This window comes from Myotis davidii, unplaced genomic scaffold (genome assembly GCF_000327345.1).
Source record: "Myotis davidii unplaced genomic scaffold, ASM32734v1 scaffold478, whole genome shotgun sequence".
Classification (NCBI taxonomy): domain Eukaryota; kingdom Metazoa; phylum Chordata; class Mammalia; order Chiroptera; family Vespertilionidae; genus Myotis; species Myotis davidii.
The window spans coordinates 3,748,150-3,764,223 of record NW_006289570.1 but is presented as its reverse complement, the minus strand read 5'-3'; the positions used below and the strand labels follow the sequence as shown (position 1 = coordinate 3,764,223).

General features: G+C 47.0%; 1 protein-coding gene across 7 annotated transcripts in view; it reads left to right on the top strand.

Moving 5' to 3' along the window:
• The window catches only part of AP1B1 (adaptor related protein complex 1 beta 1 subunit), a 42,608-nt gene continuing 26,534 nt past the window's right edge, over positions 1-16,074 (top strand). For 4 of the 7 annotated variants that reach the window (XM_006762060.2, XM_006762059.2, XM_006762058.2 and 1 more), the window contains exons 1-2: positions 1-12; positions 15,986-16,048. In XM_006762060.2, coding sequence (XP_006762123.1) covers positions 16,012-16,048 — 37 coding nt within the window. In that variant the 5' untranslated portion in view covers positions 1-12; positions 15,986-16,011. Of the gene's footprint in view, positions 76-8,045; positions 8,071-10,794; positions 10,887-15,985; positions 16,049-16,074 lie in introns of those variants that run through there. The other 3 variants (XM_015562875.1, XM_015562876.1, XM_015562877.1) reach the window with 3 other exon arrangements.

Genomic DNA, 16,074 nt, shown 5'->3' with positions numbered 1-16,074 from the left:
TCGGACCTGCGGGTGAGGAAGCAAGGAGTCAGGCGAGGCAGGAGAAGGCGCGGGGCGGGGACTCGGGGGTCTGAGGTGAGGGGTTTGCAGGGTCAAAGGTCATGAGAGGACGGGGTGGGGCGGGGGGAGCGAGAGCGGGGAGAGTGGCTTCCCAGGCCCCCACGAGGCAGCAGGACTGCAGGTTCATTCATTCACGCCCACTGGCCGCGGACCTGCGCCTCAGCCCGTCCCGGGTTCCGCAGCCCGTCCCGGGGCGCCCTCCGGGACCGATTCCTAGACTTAGGCCCCGAGGAGCGTGCGCTTGGCTGGAGCGGAAACTCCTCTTCGCGTCCTGGTTTCCCCCTCACGCTCTCCCCTGTGGCCACCTTGAGGACTCCTGGTCGTTCAAGGCTTTATCTCGTTGCCAAGGTTCGAAAGGGGAAAAAAGAAAAAAAAAACTCAAGAAACAGCCGCCCGTTCCCGGCTGGACTTGGGTTCGGTCTGTCGTTGACGCCTCGGGACCGGGTTATCTGGGGACACACCTGTAATCCTGCTAAAGACGCGGATGCAGATGCTCCGAGCTGATTACTGAGCCCCTCCTCTGCCCCGGGCGCGGCGCTGCGCACTGGACTTAACAGTGCTGCCTGGAAACTTCCCACCAGCCCCGGGAGATCGCTGCTGCGGTCATCCCCATTTTGTCTGCCGGTAAACTGAGGCACAGAGAGGTCAGATCACACCTGGAAGGTCAAACAGCATCGGGGCTCCTCCCCGGGCTCTCAGGCACCTGCAGGGCGCAGAGACCAAAGAGAAGCCGGCGGGTTGGGTCGGCGCTGTTTCGTGTCTTTAGCTGCCATTATATGTTTACGTCGAGGTAAAGCGGTGCCTTCCTGCTTCTCCGTCTAATCTTCACCAGGGGCATGGCCGTCGCTTTCTTTAGGATGAAGCCATTTTGCAGGCTGTTCCTATAGGTGACTGAGTGCCTTTCAGGGCAAGAGTGGAAGTTTATTCCCCGACCCTGGGCAAGTGGGAGACACCCAACAGGCTGTGCGTGGAACGAATTTTTATAAGAATATTCCGGAACCTTTCTTGAGCGTGGCCGAGCTGCATTCCCTTTGGAATAAAGAGGAAACACAGGATCCCTGGAGGACCATTCTCTCTGAGGACAGGGCAGGTCCCAGGGCTTCCTGGCTGGGGAGATCCCGTCCGGCCCGGGAGACGGTGACCGTCCGGCCTGGGAGACGGTGACGTCTGGCCTGGGAGACAGTGATATGGTTTGATGGCCAGAGGACGAGGCTCTGTGAGTCTGAGCTTCTTCCTTTGCACACATTTCACTTGCTGCCATTCTACCTCAGTTTCTCTGGCGGTGGCATGAGAGAGACCTGCTGCCTCCCTACCCGTTCCTGAGTGTTTTAAGACTTCGTGAACCCGTGAAGGTTTCCACATGCTTCTGTGATATAAATATGACCGTAGTACCTTTAATTTAAAAAAAAAACCACTCTGTGATCTGTTCTCCTAATCCCATTGAATTCACAGAAACTTAATATTGTCACCTTATCCCCATCCTTCCAAGAGAGACGCAGCGGCTGGTCGCCGACGGCAGGAACATGAGCGGAGTTGGGAGCGTCTGACTCCCCGTCCTGAGTGGAGCCCACCAGGCTGGTCTAACCTCTTACAAACTGTCGTTGAGCAGCTCCACTCGTTTCCGAGGACGCGGTTGCCTTAGAGGTTCTGAGTTGTCTGTCTATCTGTCTATGGTGTGTGGGTTCAGCGGAGGCTCCCCCCCCCACCCCCCGCCGAGCGGCTTGAAAGGCTCAGCGGGATCAGGGAAAGACTCCCCATCTGCCCGCCGGTCCTCAACTCCACTCCTGGTCCTGTGACCTGGACGACTCACTTAGACCGGCCTCCGCCTCTCGTCCCGTGTGTGTGTCAGGGGTTCGAGGAGGAGCTTTGTGCAGAACCTATTGTTGTTGTTGTTGTAATGGGTGCCCTAACCCTAGGCAGAGGGTGCCTGCGGGGGGCCTGTGCCTGTCACCCCTGGTCTGTGGGTGTTACTTCCTTCTGCAAACAGACCTTTATATACACAGGACTTCTCCCCCTTCGCCTTTCACTTCCTAAAGGTGTTTCCGACTCAGTTGAGTTCGTTGGTCTGCTGGCTTTGGGCTTGGACTTTCATCTTTTTTCTAGTCGTCTTCTGAAACGGTGGCGTGTCTTGACTGCTCACTCCCCAGAAACACACACACACACCCACACCCTGCCTGATGCCAAAGCCAGACGCTTACCGTGAGCAGTCTTGGCTTGGGGGTGGGCTCTGCTCTTTGGTGTATTTCTAACAGTGGAGGGAGGGGGGCGTCTGTTACTCGAAGGTGTTTCTCTTTCTGAATAGGTCTTCCTGCCTGAAGGTCACTCAGAAATGATCACAACCCAGAAGCTGCTTCTGTGTTCTTTTTCTCTTTACACAGAGAGGAGCAAATAACTCCAGAGAGAAGAGGCCACTTGAGCAGTTGGGGAATCCTTTACCAAAAAAATCCTGCTTGAATATCCGTCAGTGGCTCTTCATTGCCCTCAAGCTAAAACTCACATTCCTTCGCATGACCTCCAAGTCGTGGACTCTGACCCCTGCCTGGCGCTTCCGCCTCATCTCTCCTACTCCACCTTCCCCCTCTTCCCAAGCTCCAATCAAACGCGTTTGCCTTTCGGCAAAGCTCCAACTCTGTACCTCTGTGTTTTTGCTTTGTGCTCCCACTGCCTCATCACATTTCCTGTCACCATCCTCCCTTTGCTGCACCCCTACTTGGTGCCTCCCATGTGAGCATTCCCGCACACCATGCCGGCCTGAACTAGATGCCTTCTGTGATGTCCCGTGACTCTGTCACAGTGAGTTGTCATTGACTGCTAAGTACATGGCTCTTAATCTTTGGCCAGGACTTGTCTTAATTGTCTGCATCTCCAGCACCTAGTGAGATGTCTGGCACACAGTAGGTGCTCAGTAAGTGTTTAGTGAATGAATAGATGAGTGGGATACTGCATTGAATCGTCAGGATTCCTTGACTCCTAAGGAATTCAGAGCACTTTGCAGATGTATCCTCATGTCGCCCCAGGGGGATAGGGAAAAACCTGACTGTGATGGGGTTCACTACTCTCAAACTACTGTTGCTACCACCCAGCCAGCCACCAGCATGCCTCAGGGCCTCCAGAGACCTGGGGGATGGGGGCAGCAGGGAGGTGCTGGTAGCCTCCCTTCCTATGTAGTAGTAATAGTGGCTAACATTTATCAAGTACTAGGTGGCTGGCACTGCTGAGAGCTTTGTGTGTATTGACACTTTAGGTCACAAGCCCCTCAGGTATTTGACATTGTAATTCTCATTTTACGGTTGTATGGTTGTGCCTGTGATGTTGTAGACCCCTGGAGAGACCCCGTCCTACCTGTTGTGGCCACCTTTCCATTCCCTACCCCTGGTTCTTGGATTATCTCCTGTTATTTAATGGGGTTGAGGAGGAGCTTGGGTTTGGTTCTAGACTCCCAAACCCCATGCTTTTTGGGTTTTTAGCCTTGGGCTTGACCTCTGACCTTCATTAAGAGGGTCTCCCTGAAGTCAGGAGGTCTCTTCTAGTTAAGATGAGAGTATGGCTGGTTGACTCCCAGAGAATGCCCAGAGTTCATCATCAGCAAGGATGCCTTGGTCTGTCCCCCAGGTTACCATGAGGACTTGAGCTGGAAGATGGTAGATTTGGAAGTCAGGACTCAAAAGCTCTAAAACAGTGGTTCTCAACCTTCTGACCCTTTAATTACAGTTCCTCATGTTGTGACCCAACCATAAAATTATTTTCGTTGCTACTTCATAATTGTAATGTTGCTACTGTTATGAATCATAATATAGTCTCCCTGAAGTCAGGAGGTCTCTTCTAGTTAGATGAGAGTATAGCTGGTTGACTCCAGAATGCCCAAAGTTCATCATCAGCCAGGATGCCTTGGTCTGTCCCCCAGGTTACCATGGGGACTTGAGCTGGAAGATGGTAGATTTGGAAGTCAGGACTCAAAAGCTCTAAAACAGTGGTTCTCAACCTTCTGACCCTTTAAATACAGTTCCTCATGTTGTGACCCAACCATAAAATTATTTTCGTTGCTACTTCATAATTGTAATGTTGCTACTGTTATGAATCATAATATAAATATCTGATATGCAAGATGGTCTTAGGCGACCCCTGTGAAAGGGTCATTCGAACACCAAAGGGGTCGCAACCCACAGGTTGAGAACCGCTGCTTTAAAACCTACTCTTCCCTTTTTAACACAGAAAACATTAGATATAGCTGAGCTCTGTAGAGGAATAGACTTGGGTAGCACATTCTTTTTACCACACAGATTGCTTTTTGGGTCTTCAGCATGTTGAGAGTAGAATGACAAATTTTATTACAGGCAGCTGTTGAGTTTATTTCTGTGGTCTTCGTCTGTGATCTCTAAGGGTTGGGTGGCTGGATGTTGAGATACTGAAGGCAGAACTGTCACACATCCAGCATTCATTCATCCAATCTTTATTTCAGACCCTGCTCTATGCCTGGCACCGGGCTAAGTGTGAGGATGTAAACAAAAAACAGTTTCTGTCCTTGACTTGCTTACTACATTCTACTGGGGGGAGAGACAAAGATGAAGTAGAAAACAAATGTAATAATTAGAAAAACTGATAAGCCATGAGGGAAACAGAAGTACAGCCCCCAGCACCTGTTGAAATGTAAGTCAAATCTCAGAACTCCTGCTCAGAACCCTTGGTGGCTTCCAGCTCACCAAGAAAAAGCCAGAGTCCTTACCTTGACACTCCATTCACTTCTGACCTCATAACCCCGCTCCCCCCTCAGTGCTCACTCAGCTTGAGCCACATCACCGGCTTTTCCTCAAACAGGCCAGTTACACTCCCACCTTTGCACTATTTCCTATGCCCAGACAGTGTCACCTATCACCTTCTCCAGGAGGCCTTCTGTGGCCACCCTGGTTAAATTTCAACCTTCCCCTCCACCCCCAAGTTCCTATCCTTCCCTCCTCTCTCTTTCTACATAGCATTTATTACTGTCTAAGGTACTTTATATTCCTCTTATTTATCCTGCTTGTGGTTACTGTCTGCCCTTAGGGTGTATCCTCCCAGAAATTTCATTCACGGTTGCATCCCCCTCATGTAGACATGTTTACGGCACATGGCAGGTGGTCACTACACAGATGAACAGGACCCCTGGGGAGTGAGGACAGAAAATGTCTTTCTTACTGCATGCAGGGCTGGTACCTTTGAAATGATGTCATCTAAGCTGAGATTTGAAGGTTAAGTTGGAGCAGTCACTCTAGAAGCCAGACAGGATAATCCAGGCAACGAAGAGCTTGGTAATGAGAGGAACTCTGAAGGAGACCTGTGGGCCTGCAGGGTTATAAGCAGAAGGAAGGGCCTAGCTGTGCTCACATCATAGCCTCATAGCCTGTGTCAGAGCCCCCCCACCAGCACCCCAGCATTTGTACCTCCACCTGCCATAGCTCTCTGGTCACTCTGTAATGCCTATGGGAGCAAGAGATGGTGGTCTGGCCTCACTGAAGGAAGTGGCCTGAACATTTTTCCTGTTGGAGGTGTTGCTACCTGATCATCTACCCTTTGCCCTTTCTTTTCTGTTATAATTTATTTACTTACTTTACATTTATTGGCTGTGAAATGGGCTATGGGGTCCAGCATTTTCAATTTCAGTTTTGTCAAAATAGCTTGACAACCGGAGCAGATGTAGCTCTGACCCTGGCAAACCCTGCTCTCTAGCTCAGGTTGGTTTACAGAGCATGACATTTTCCCAAAAGGAGAGTTGAACACTAGTCATTCAAATATTTATTGAGCACCTACTCTTTCTCAGGTACCAATCTAGGAACTAGGAATACAGTAGTAAGCAAAATGGACAAAATCGTTGTCCTCATGGAATTCATATTATGGAGGAAGAAAAATAGACAATATAAATACATTTTATATTGTGTTAGTGATACATACTTTGAAGAAAAGCAAAAGGAGGAAAGGAGGAGGATAGGAAGTGGGGTGGATTGGTGGGGGATGTACACACTTTTAAATAAGGTGGTGAAAGAAGGCCTCAGTGAAAAGGTGACATTTGAGACAAGACCTAAAAGAGGTGAGGAACTGCCCTGGCCAGTGTGACTCATTTGGTTGAGCATCATCCTGTGCACCAAAAGGTTGCTGGTTCAATTCCTGGTCAGGGCACATTCCCAAGTTGCGGCTCGATCCCCAGTAGGGGCCATCCAGGCGATAGCTGATTGATGTTTTGGTCTCATGATGTTTTTTTCTCTCTCTCTATTCCTCTCCCTTCCTTTCTCTCTAAAAATCAATTTTAAAAATCTTTAAAAAAAAAGGCATAAAAAAGAAGAAGTGAGATTAAGTCATAAAGCTATTTGAAGAGAAGTCTCTCTGGTAAAGTGAACCGTGTGTGCAAAGGCCCTGTGCTGGAAACAGCTGTTTTGTGCCAGGGTCAGCAAAGAGGCCCATGTTGCTGGAACTGAGGGGGTGATGGGAAGAATAGGGGAGAAGAGTTCCAAGAGGTAATGATGGGGAGGGTATGTGTGAGAGAGACAGAAGCGGGTGTACGTCTCATACAGGGCTTAGGAGCCATGAAGCCATGTTAGGGACTTCGGCTTGTTCTCGTTTGTCTACTGTGTGCATGCTCCTGTGCGGGGCAGAGTCCCAGTCTCAGAGCTGGCGGTGCTCCACGCTGTTACACATGCTGAATGGATGACTACGAGCCCTGACAGATCTTCCGAGAGTGTTCCCATTGTTAGGTGGGAAAACAGATGTTGAGCTTTGCTTTGTAGTCTTTGGCCTCTTTCTCCCCTTTTTGACTAATTTAAATATTGTTCAGAAGAAGCCTTAACTTTTTTTTTTTCATGTCCAGAGGAACTTTTCTTTTTCTTGACAGCAGCTCTTTCCACACATTATTGCTTGTAGATAGTTGAGCACTGGCACCTGATTCTAAAATTAGGCTCTAGAGACTCAGTGCTGATATAGGAACATTTGCATGTGGCATTTGCCTGCCTTTAGTTTCTTTTTTATTTGAGCCTTTAATTGCTGATGGGTCTTAGGAGATTGATTTTGACCAATCAGTTTTCACCCAAATCCCAGGAGGCCCGCATCTTGGCAAGCTCACCTAGACAGGCTTTCACCACGCACGTTACCAAACTTGATGTTTCTGCTGTCCAAACTGGATGGACTAGTCCTAAAATAACCTGTTATTCAACAATGGAGGGAATCTGTAGGGATGTGTGGCAACACATTTTCCATACCCTTTAGCCTGGAGTGTGTGTGTTTCTGCAGGGCTTCATTCAAAGCGGAGGAGTTGCCTCGCTTGACAGAACGGGACATGTGGGACCGCATTGTGGGGCAGGGGTGGAGAGTGTCGGCACTACCATTTTCTAGCTCTGTGACTCCAGAAAGATGCCATGACCTCTCTGGGCTTCAATTTTCTCATCTGTAAACTGGTGATTTTATTAATACTCTTTACATAGTGTCCAGCCCATAATGCACATCCGTTTACCATTACTACTACCATTGCCATCTTTGTTCTGAATTTCGTGTCACACCTGAAGAAGAACAGCGTGTTTTCTCCTAGTTAGTGAGCCACTGGAAAGAGCCTGTGCCTGAGTTTGGTGACTACATTGTCTCAGATGACAAGTCTGAAATCTGGTTTCTCTACTGCTGATTCAACCTTTTATTTTTTTCATAAGTTTTTTAAAAAATATATTTTTATTGATTTCAGAGAGGAAGGAAGAGGGCGAGAGAGATAGAAACATCCATGATGAGAGAGAATCATTGATTGGCTGCCTCCCACAAGTCCCCCACTGAGGATCAAGCCCACAGCCCGGGCATGTGCCCCCAACCGGAATCGAACCTGGGACCCTTTAGTTCGAAGGCCGGTCCTCTATCCACTGAGCTGAACCGGCTAGGGCCTAACCTTCAAGTTGACCTTCACTGTTTCTGTAAGTGAATTTGTGTACTTACCTGTGAGGACCTTTTTCTTTTTAAAAGGAGACGATCAGACCAGTGAGGAGTCGTGAGTAGAGTTACTGGGTGGTGAGCAGAATCATCGTCTCTGTTAAACACTAAGCGTCATAGGGGCCAGGGCATAATCCAGAGCAGGACACAAAATAGGGGAATGTTTGTGGAGTAAATCAACCTCTGCCCTTGAGAATTGAAATGACAAAACATGTGGGATGATCCAAGTTTGGCTTTTCTGTTCCAAATGAAGAAACAGTGGCACCACCCTAGCCCGTTTTATTCACTCTTCCTAGCTTAGTCTTGACTGCCTTTGAGCTAACATGTGCCTTGGAGCAGATTTCTCAACAGGTATTCATCAGGAAGGGTTTACAAGTGAGGGTTGTCAACACTGAAGGTGGAAGTCACCAATGTGGACTTCCAGGGATCAGTAATCCCTGCCTGAATATCCTTGAATTAGAGATGGGCCTTGGCAGCTGGTCAGAGCTTGCCAAATACTCTTTCCCCTTTGCCTTTCCTAACACGTCTTCTCTGCTGATCTCACAATACCAGTTGTCTCCCTTGTCAATTTACTGCTAGTTCACTGAGCGTGCAGTGTGCTGCGCTGGTGCTACCACCTTCATGCCTCTCATCCGATTGCAGGGCATGGGCTGCTCTGACATGAATCGCTGCCCTGAGACTTGAATAGTCATCACCCGGGCCATTGGCTGGCCATTTGGGGAATGGCTGGCTTCTTGCTATTTTTCTTCCTACTGAAGACCTAATAGGGTTTGCTGGCCCTGGTGGCATTCGGAATTTTTCTCTTGTCCTCTTGGAAACGTCCTTTGTCATGCTCCGAGAATGATGATGGTCCATTTCCTCGTTTCATATCCAGGAAGAACGCTCATTGATGAGGAAATAGGTTTGTCATAGAATGTGAGGTGTGGGAGGGACTTTAGCTGTCATTTAATAGACTGCATGTCAAACTCTGTCCCATGGAGCAGTGGGTTGTCTGGGGCCCAGGTAAGGAAAGGGGAGAGTGGAATGAGCCAGGCTCTAGCCACCCCCCGCCCTACATCAATCAGAGCAGTCCCACTTTTGTTTTTTAAACAGTTTAAAAGCAAGGAAGGGCTTGAAAAGCCATTAATTTTGTTGAATTCTCTTGTTTGACAGTTGGTAACAGTAAGGCTCAGATGGAGGGATTTGCCCAGGATCACACAGCTGTTGGTAGCAAAGCGAGATTTCCTGGCAGCCATCTTGGCATTGGATCAGCCTGGCCATGTTTGTTGAAGTTCACTGCTAAACCTTATGTTCCTGGTCTGTCCAGTCATCGTTGTCTGGCACTCATCAGGGAGTCCTCTTGTCTTGATGTATTATGGGTCTTTGGTTTTGTAGCTTCTCTGAGAACCTGTCTTCTCATTAATTCTGTCAGCAGACATTTGGTGAGCTCCTGGAATGTGCCAGGCCTAGTGCCAGTCACTGGGTAGAGAGCATTAAATAGGGCAGATTCCAAATTAGAGTTGTGAGGAGGCTGTGGAGAAGTCCACAGGAATTGACTCGTGTTGGGAGGCCTCTGCCATCGGTGTCCAGAGAAGGCCCCCCCTGGTGCAGCCGTGTTTGAGCTGAGACTGAAGGATGAGCGCAGGGGTAGGAACAGTGTTTGGGGTGGAAGTACCATTGTTTCCTAAGCTGTATTATCCTTAAGAGAGGTGATAGAGGCCCAGGACATAACATTCCCCAGACAGAAAAAGCTGAATGAGGAAAGGTCTGTCTCTCACTCATCCCTTGGTAATCCAGCTTCCTTCCTGGAGGGAGTCACTGTTAACATCTCTTATTCACCCTTTCAAGGAAAGTCAACACATTTGTAAGCATGGTATTTATGTTTTTCTTTTTTAAGAGGAATGGTAGTAAACTATACTTTTTAAAAAAAAAACATGTTTTCTTTGATTACAAAATCCACATTTTTAACTGGTTAATAGTTAATCTGCATTTTAACCTGTATGTGTATGCTGTTAACCGGTTAAAAATGCGGATACCGCCAAAACCGGTTTGGCTCAGTGGATAGAGCGTTGGCCTGCGGACTGAGGGGTCACAGGTTCGATTCCGGTCAAGGGCATGTACCTGGGTTGCGGGCATATCCCCAGTAGGAGATGTGCAGGAGGCAGCTGATCGATGTTTCTCTCTCATCGATGTTTCTAACTCTCTATGTCTCTCCCTTCCTCTCTGTAAAAAATCAATAAAATATATTTTAAAAAAAATGCGGATACCGGTTAAAAATACGGATTAGCTATTAACTGGTTAAAAATGCATATTTTGTGCCGAAACCGGTTTGGCTCAGTGGATTGAGCGTCGGCTTGCGGACTGAAAGGTCCCAGGTTCGATTCCGGTCAAGGGCATTTACCTGGGTTGCGGGCACATCCCCAGTAGGAGATGTGCAGGACGCAGCTGATCGATGTTTCTCTCTCATCGATGTTTCTAACTCTCTATCTCTCTCCCTTCCTCTCTGTAAAAAATCAATAAAATATATATTTTTTTAAAAATGCATATTTTGTAATCAAAGAAAACATGATAATTTCAAGAGAAACATCAAAAGTGCTTTATTCAAAGTAATGTCCATCACTAGCTACACATTTCCCCCATCTTTCAGGTAATTTGTGGATACCGTCCCAATATAACTTTTCTTATTTTGAGGCAGACCATTCAGAGACCCAATTTTCCACTTCTTCGTACATTTTGAAGTGCTGCTCAGAAAGTGCGTGTGCCATCGATCGGAACAAGTGGGAATCTGAAGGAGCAATACAACAAAATAGCATCAAGAAACAAAATTTCCATCATCCCTAGAGTTCTTTCGTGACCCCTTCAAGCCAGTCCTTCCCTCCTAGAAGCATCCACTGATCTGATTTCTCTCACCATAGGTTAGTTTTACCTCTTTTACTTATTTGAGACTTTCATATACTAAATGGGACCCCACAATATTTGCAGTGTTTATGTGTCAGTATTCTTTCATTCTCACATCCCATCAGAAAAAAATATGTGATATAAGTGGAGCAGCAGGTGGTGATGCCCCTATTTTCAGGAGGGGAAGTTGAATTACAGAGAAGTGAACTGTAACTTTAGTACAGTTCTCCCTTTTTAAAATTATTGTTATTAGTTGAAATATATCACTATGCATTTTCTTAAATGCATTTTTTGTAGATTTAAATTCATTTCATTGGCTTAAAACACAGATTTTTTTATCTCTAGTTAATAAAATTACATTTAGATATGTGAAGGCTTTCTTTTTTTCTTAAACCTAACCCTAACTCCAGTGGCTAAAATAAAATTTAAAAATCCAATCTTTAGCTGGGAATTTTTTAAAAAATATATTTTTTATTGATTCTTAGAGAAAGGAAGGGAGAGGGAGAGAGAGAGAGAGAGAAACATCGAGAGCAAAACATTGATCGCTGCCTCATGCACACCCCACCGGCTATCAAGCCCGCAGCTCATGCATGTGCCTTTACCAGGAATTGAACTGGCAACCTTTCCATGCATGGGGTGACGCCCAACCAACCGAGCCACCCCGGCCAGGGCTAGCTGGGAACATTTTTATGAGTTTTCCCCCTTCCCTTTTCTTCCTAGGACCTCATTTTTTACACTCTTAGATTAAATTACATCTCTGTCCCTGGATGGTATATCAGTGATTCTCACCAAGGACTTCTTTTATAACTCTAAGAAAACATAAGAGAAAACTACTGTGTTTTAGATTTTATTTCTCAGTTCCTTTTTTTAAAGCCTAGTGGTAGGAGAAAGCAAGCATGTCAAAGGATTTTTTTTAAAAAAGTGAGATTAACAGGAACTGGTCCTGTGATTATGGCTTCAAAGTCATCTTCCAAGGATGGGTGTGCACACTTACGTGTCTTCCAGTTGCTCCTGAAAGACAAAACCCGTCCTCCAGGTGTGCTCCTCTTTTAACTTGGACGGTGCCATCCCTGTGAGCTGCTCCTTGGCCTGTAAATGCTGCAGTTGAGGAGTGTCCTGGCCCAGAATGCTGTCTTAGCAAAAGTGACTCATCACACTGGCCAGGGCAGTTTCCGAACCAGAAATCCCCTCCAATTACTGCTTTTGAATGCGACCCACCACTTCCAAAGATGGAATCCAAACCCTAAGCTTTCTCTGGCCTCAGTGGGCTGCCTGCTTTCAACTGTGGCTCCTGTACACAATCAGATTCATCAGAAAACAAGGTCTTGGCCCGTTCGGCCTCCACTGATGTGTGGTGACAGCTGAGCGGTGCCAGCAGTCTTTTCCGTGGCATCTACAAGACTGAGCTCCTTTAGGACTGAACTGTAGGGTTTTTTCCGTTCCTGCAGAGAGAATGAAAAATCGCCCCTGCACTGACATCCAAGAGGCAACTGCAGTGAAAGGACACAGCGAGATAGCCACTCTCCGTAGATACACAGGGCGCAGGTGATCTTTCCCAGTGAAATGAGGTTTTTAAATCAGTGTCCTGGGATAGCTTTGCAAACGCATTTTCATTTCTCCCCACCTCCCCTTCCTCCTCTGCTTTAATTTCCTGTATATAAAACAACTTCAGAGGGATACAGTTTCTGCATCACCAGTCCCATCGGGCCCTCTGCAGAGGAATATGCGAAATAGATACTGCAGAGGAGTGGCAGGCAGTACACCGGGCAGCAGTTTGAGTTTGTGAGTGCGTAGTTGCTTAGCACCTGTAAAAGGAAATGTCATCCAAAGCTCAATGCTGTCAGGGTCTCAGCAGCCGTGGTGGTTGACATGACTGACCCTGAAACTCTGTTGCTTTGTTTGATCCCCCAAACTTCCCCCCTTTCCTCCACCTGGGTGGTGGCGTATAACACGGATTCAGCACCGGCAGGTTATGTTCTGGGAATTAATGCTCCGAATACAGAGTTGAGCCTGCAGATCAGGGGAAAGCTGTCTCAGCCCCCTCCGCTGGGGAAGTGGGGCTCTGGACAGGGCCGAAGTTAGACATCTAAGGTAGCTTTTGCCTTGTCCACTTGGACTTCCTTTTAGATTTAACGTGGGAGGGGTTTGTCTCTCACTTTCTGTGATTCTTTTGGCCTGTGGTTTTAGCCCCGTCTGCCTTCATTGATGCCTCTTAGACTAAACTTCACCTTGAGTTACACAAGGTGCTGTCCTGTTCTGGGTGCCTCTACCAGTTATGCCTTCAAGTCTGTGACTTCTGAAGCCATGCAGCCCTTTATTGTGTGGTAGATATCCCGTTATGTTGTTTAGTTTATTTGCTCATTTTCACAACTCCAGAAAGAATCTCTAGGTTGGTGAGGTTTCTCTGAGAAAATGGCTTTATGTGCACGCAAAAGAAAATTGTTTTTATTTTTATTTTTTAAAAATATATTTTATTGATTTTCTACAGAGAGGAAGGGAGAGGGACAGAGAGTTAGAAACATCGATGAGAGAGAAACATCGATCAGCTGCCTCCTGCACACCCCCCACTGGGGATGTGCCCGAAACCAAGGTACATGCCCTTGACTGGAATCAAACCTGGGACCCTTGAGTTCTCAGGCCGACGCTCTATCCACTGAGCCAAACCAGTCAGGGCGAAAATTGTTTTTAATGTAAGCAAACTGTGGGAAACAAATGCCAAATAGTTACATAGCAAAACAGAACTGTCAGAGAGTCATCGAGGCTCCCTGTGACTCTCAGGGGTCCCTTTTCATTCCTTTCAACAACTATCAACTGAACACTGGCTGTATTTGGAGCCCTGGGCCAGGCGTGAAGGGGGAGGATGGATAGAGCTGTGGACCACACCAGTGTGGGTCCTCCCTTTGTGGATCTGCCTCCAGCCCTGACTCCTGCTGCCAGGAGTGGCAATTAGAGTCCCCACAGCGGGACTGGCATCATCAGATGCAGCGGCCTCTGCGGCCCTTTCCCACAGCTCCCACGGAAAAGTACCATCACCCCTTTCAACCTTGCAAAGCAGAAGCAAAGTAGAATTCAGTCTTTTTCTTTGTACCATGTTGTCAGCCAAGCCTTTATTCCTTTATCCTAATGGGACCCACAAAGGATTTAAGGCAGCCTCAAGACAGTACATATTTGTTCCTACTGATCGCTGAGACAGAATCTATGGGCATTTTGTTTGGGGAACAGCCCTGTTGCCATCCTGCCACAGTACAAGCTTAGCCTGGAAAAGTACAGCTGGGCTGAAGAAGAGCTACGTTGGCTTTGTTTCCAGAGACTTTTGAAATGATCCTTGACCCGTCACACTGGTCAGACCAGTAACCATCTCTCCCCCACATAGTAACGAAAGATGTTAATGGATTACATGTTTGAGCCTCTTTGAATGGAGTAAGTTTTCTCCATTCAGATGTCTACTGGGATGTAGGTTAGATCCCCGTTCCCAGTCAGGGCATGTGCAGGAGACAATCAATTGATGTCTCTCTCACACTTATGTACATTTATGTTTCTCTCTCTGTCTCTCTCCCCCTCCCTCTCTTCTTTCCACTCTCTCTAAAAATCAGTAGAAAAAAGTATCCTCGGGTGAGGATTAACAACAGAAAATAGAGCACAGGGGCTGAGCTCCGATGGACCTAAAATGGTCTCCTAGTCTGGCCATTTACAAGCCATGTGGCCTTGGGCAGATTACTTAACATCTGTTAAAATGGGGTAAAAGCAGTTAACTTTTTGGGAGGATTAAATGAGATAATGTGTGTAAAGCCTCTGCCTCTAATAGGGGGGTGGTTAATGATAGCTTCTTTGTTGTTGTTAATCCTCCCTCATCCGAGGATATTTTTCCGTTGATTTTTAGAGAGCGAGGAAGGGATAGGGATAGAGAGATGGAAACATTGAAGGAATAAAAAATGTCAACATCGATCAGCTGCCTCCTGCAGGCCCCCTACTGGGGACCTAGCTACAAACTGGGCCCGTGCCCTGACTGGGGAGTTGAGCCGGTGACCTCTCAGTGCATAGGACAACACTCAACCAACTGATCCACACTGGCCAGGGCTTAGCTTCTTTTATCTTTCAGCTGTTGACCAAGAAGAACTAGCGAGGTGAGGTGCCCAGTAGGTGTTTGTTGAATGAACAAGAGGGCCCGGGTACTTTGTCCTATTGCCTTAGAACAGCACTTGCCACTGTAAGTTTTACAGCAGGAGATATCCTGAGAAAGCTGGCCATTCCTCATTGGGCAGTGCTACCGAGCCTGCAATGTGTAGATGCTAGCCCTCTCTACAGATGAATATGCATATCTCTGTTAGAGGAACTTGGGAAAACTTGGGGAGAGAATAAATCTCCGTAGCCTTTTAAACTTGGCATTTTCCAAGCTCATTTGACTTTCTAGACAACGATAGTACTTCTGTGAGGCTGTGGTGAGGCTTTCATGAGTTAACACGTGCAGAGCACTCAGAACAGTGCTGGGCAGAGTGAGCACCACAAAGGGATGGCTGTAACCATGCTTGTTAGGTGCTTTTTAATCTGCAGGTCCTTTCAGAGAATTTAGCCAATCCCTCGTTGATGGGCACTTAAGTTATTTCCAATGGTGCATTGCTGTGGACAGTGCTGTAGTAAAAACCCTTTTGTCTTGTGCAAATGTTTCTTTGGGAGAGATTCCTAGAAGTAGAACTGGGTCATAGGGTATGCACATTCAAAAATTTGCTAGATCCTTCAGAATTACCCTCTAAAATCTGTCAGCCATTACCTAATAGTTCATTTGTCCAGTAAAGAGATAAGAAGCTATCTTTGGGGGGCAGAGGGAGACTAAAAAGGATATAAGGGGGGTAAATGATGATGGAAGGAGACTTGGGATGGTGAACACACTGTAACATACAGATAATGTATCATAGAATTGTGAGCCTAAAACTTACATAATTTTAAAAAAACTATATAATTTTATTAACCAATGTCACCCCAATAAGTTCAATTAAAAAGAAAAAGAAGCTATCTTCCCATCTACCGTGTGCGGGATCCTTCTCCCCCTCCTCCTGTGCTCCGTAACTGAAAATGGAATGAACACAGTGGAAAGCCACCCCTCTCTTCTGTCTTGCAGAGTCTGGCCACAGATAAGGGACCAAAATGACGGACTCAAAATATTTCACCACAACTAAGAAAGGTACAGTTTGCTTCATTGTGGGGTCT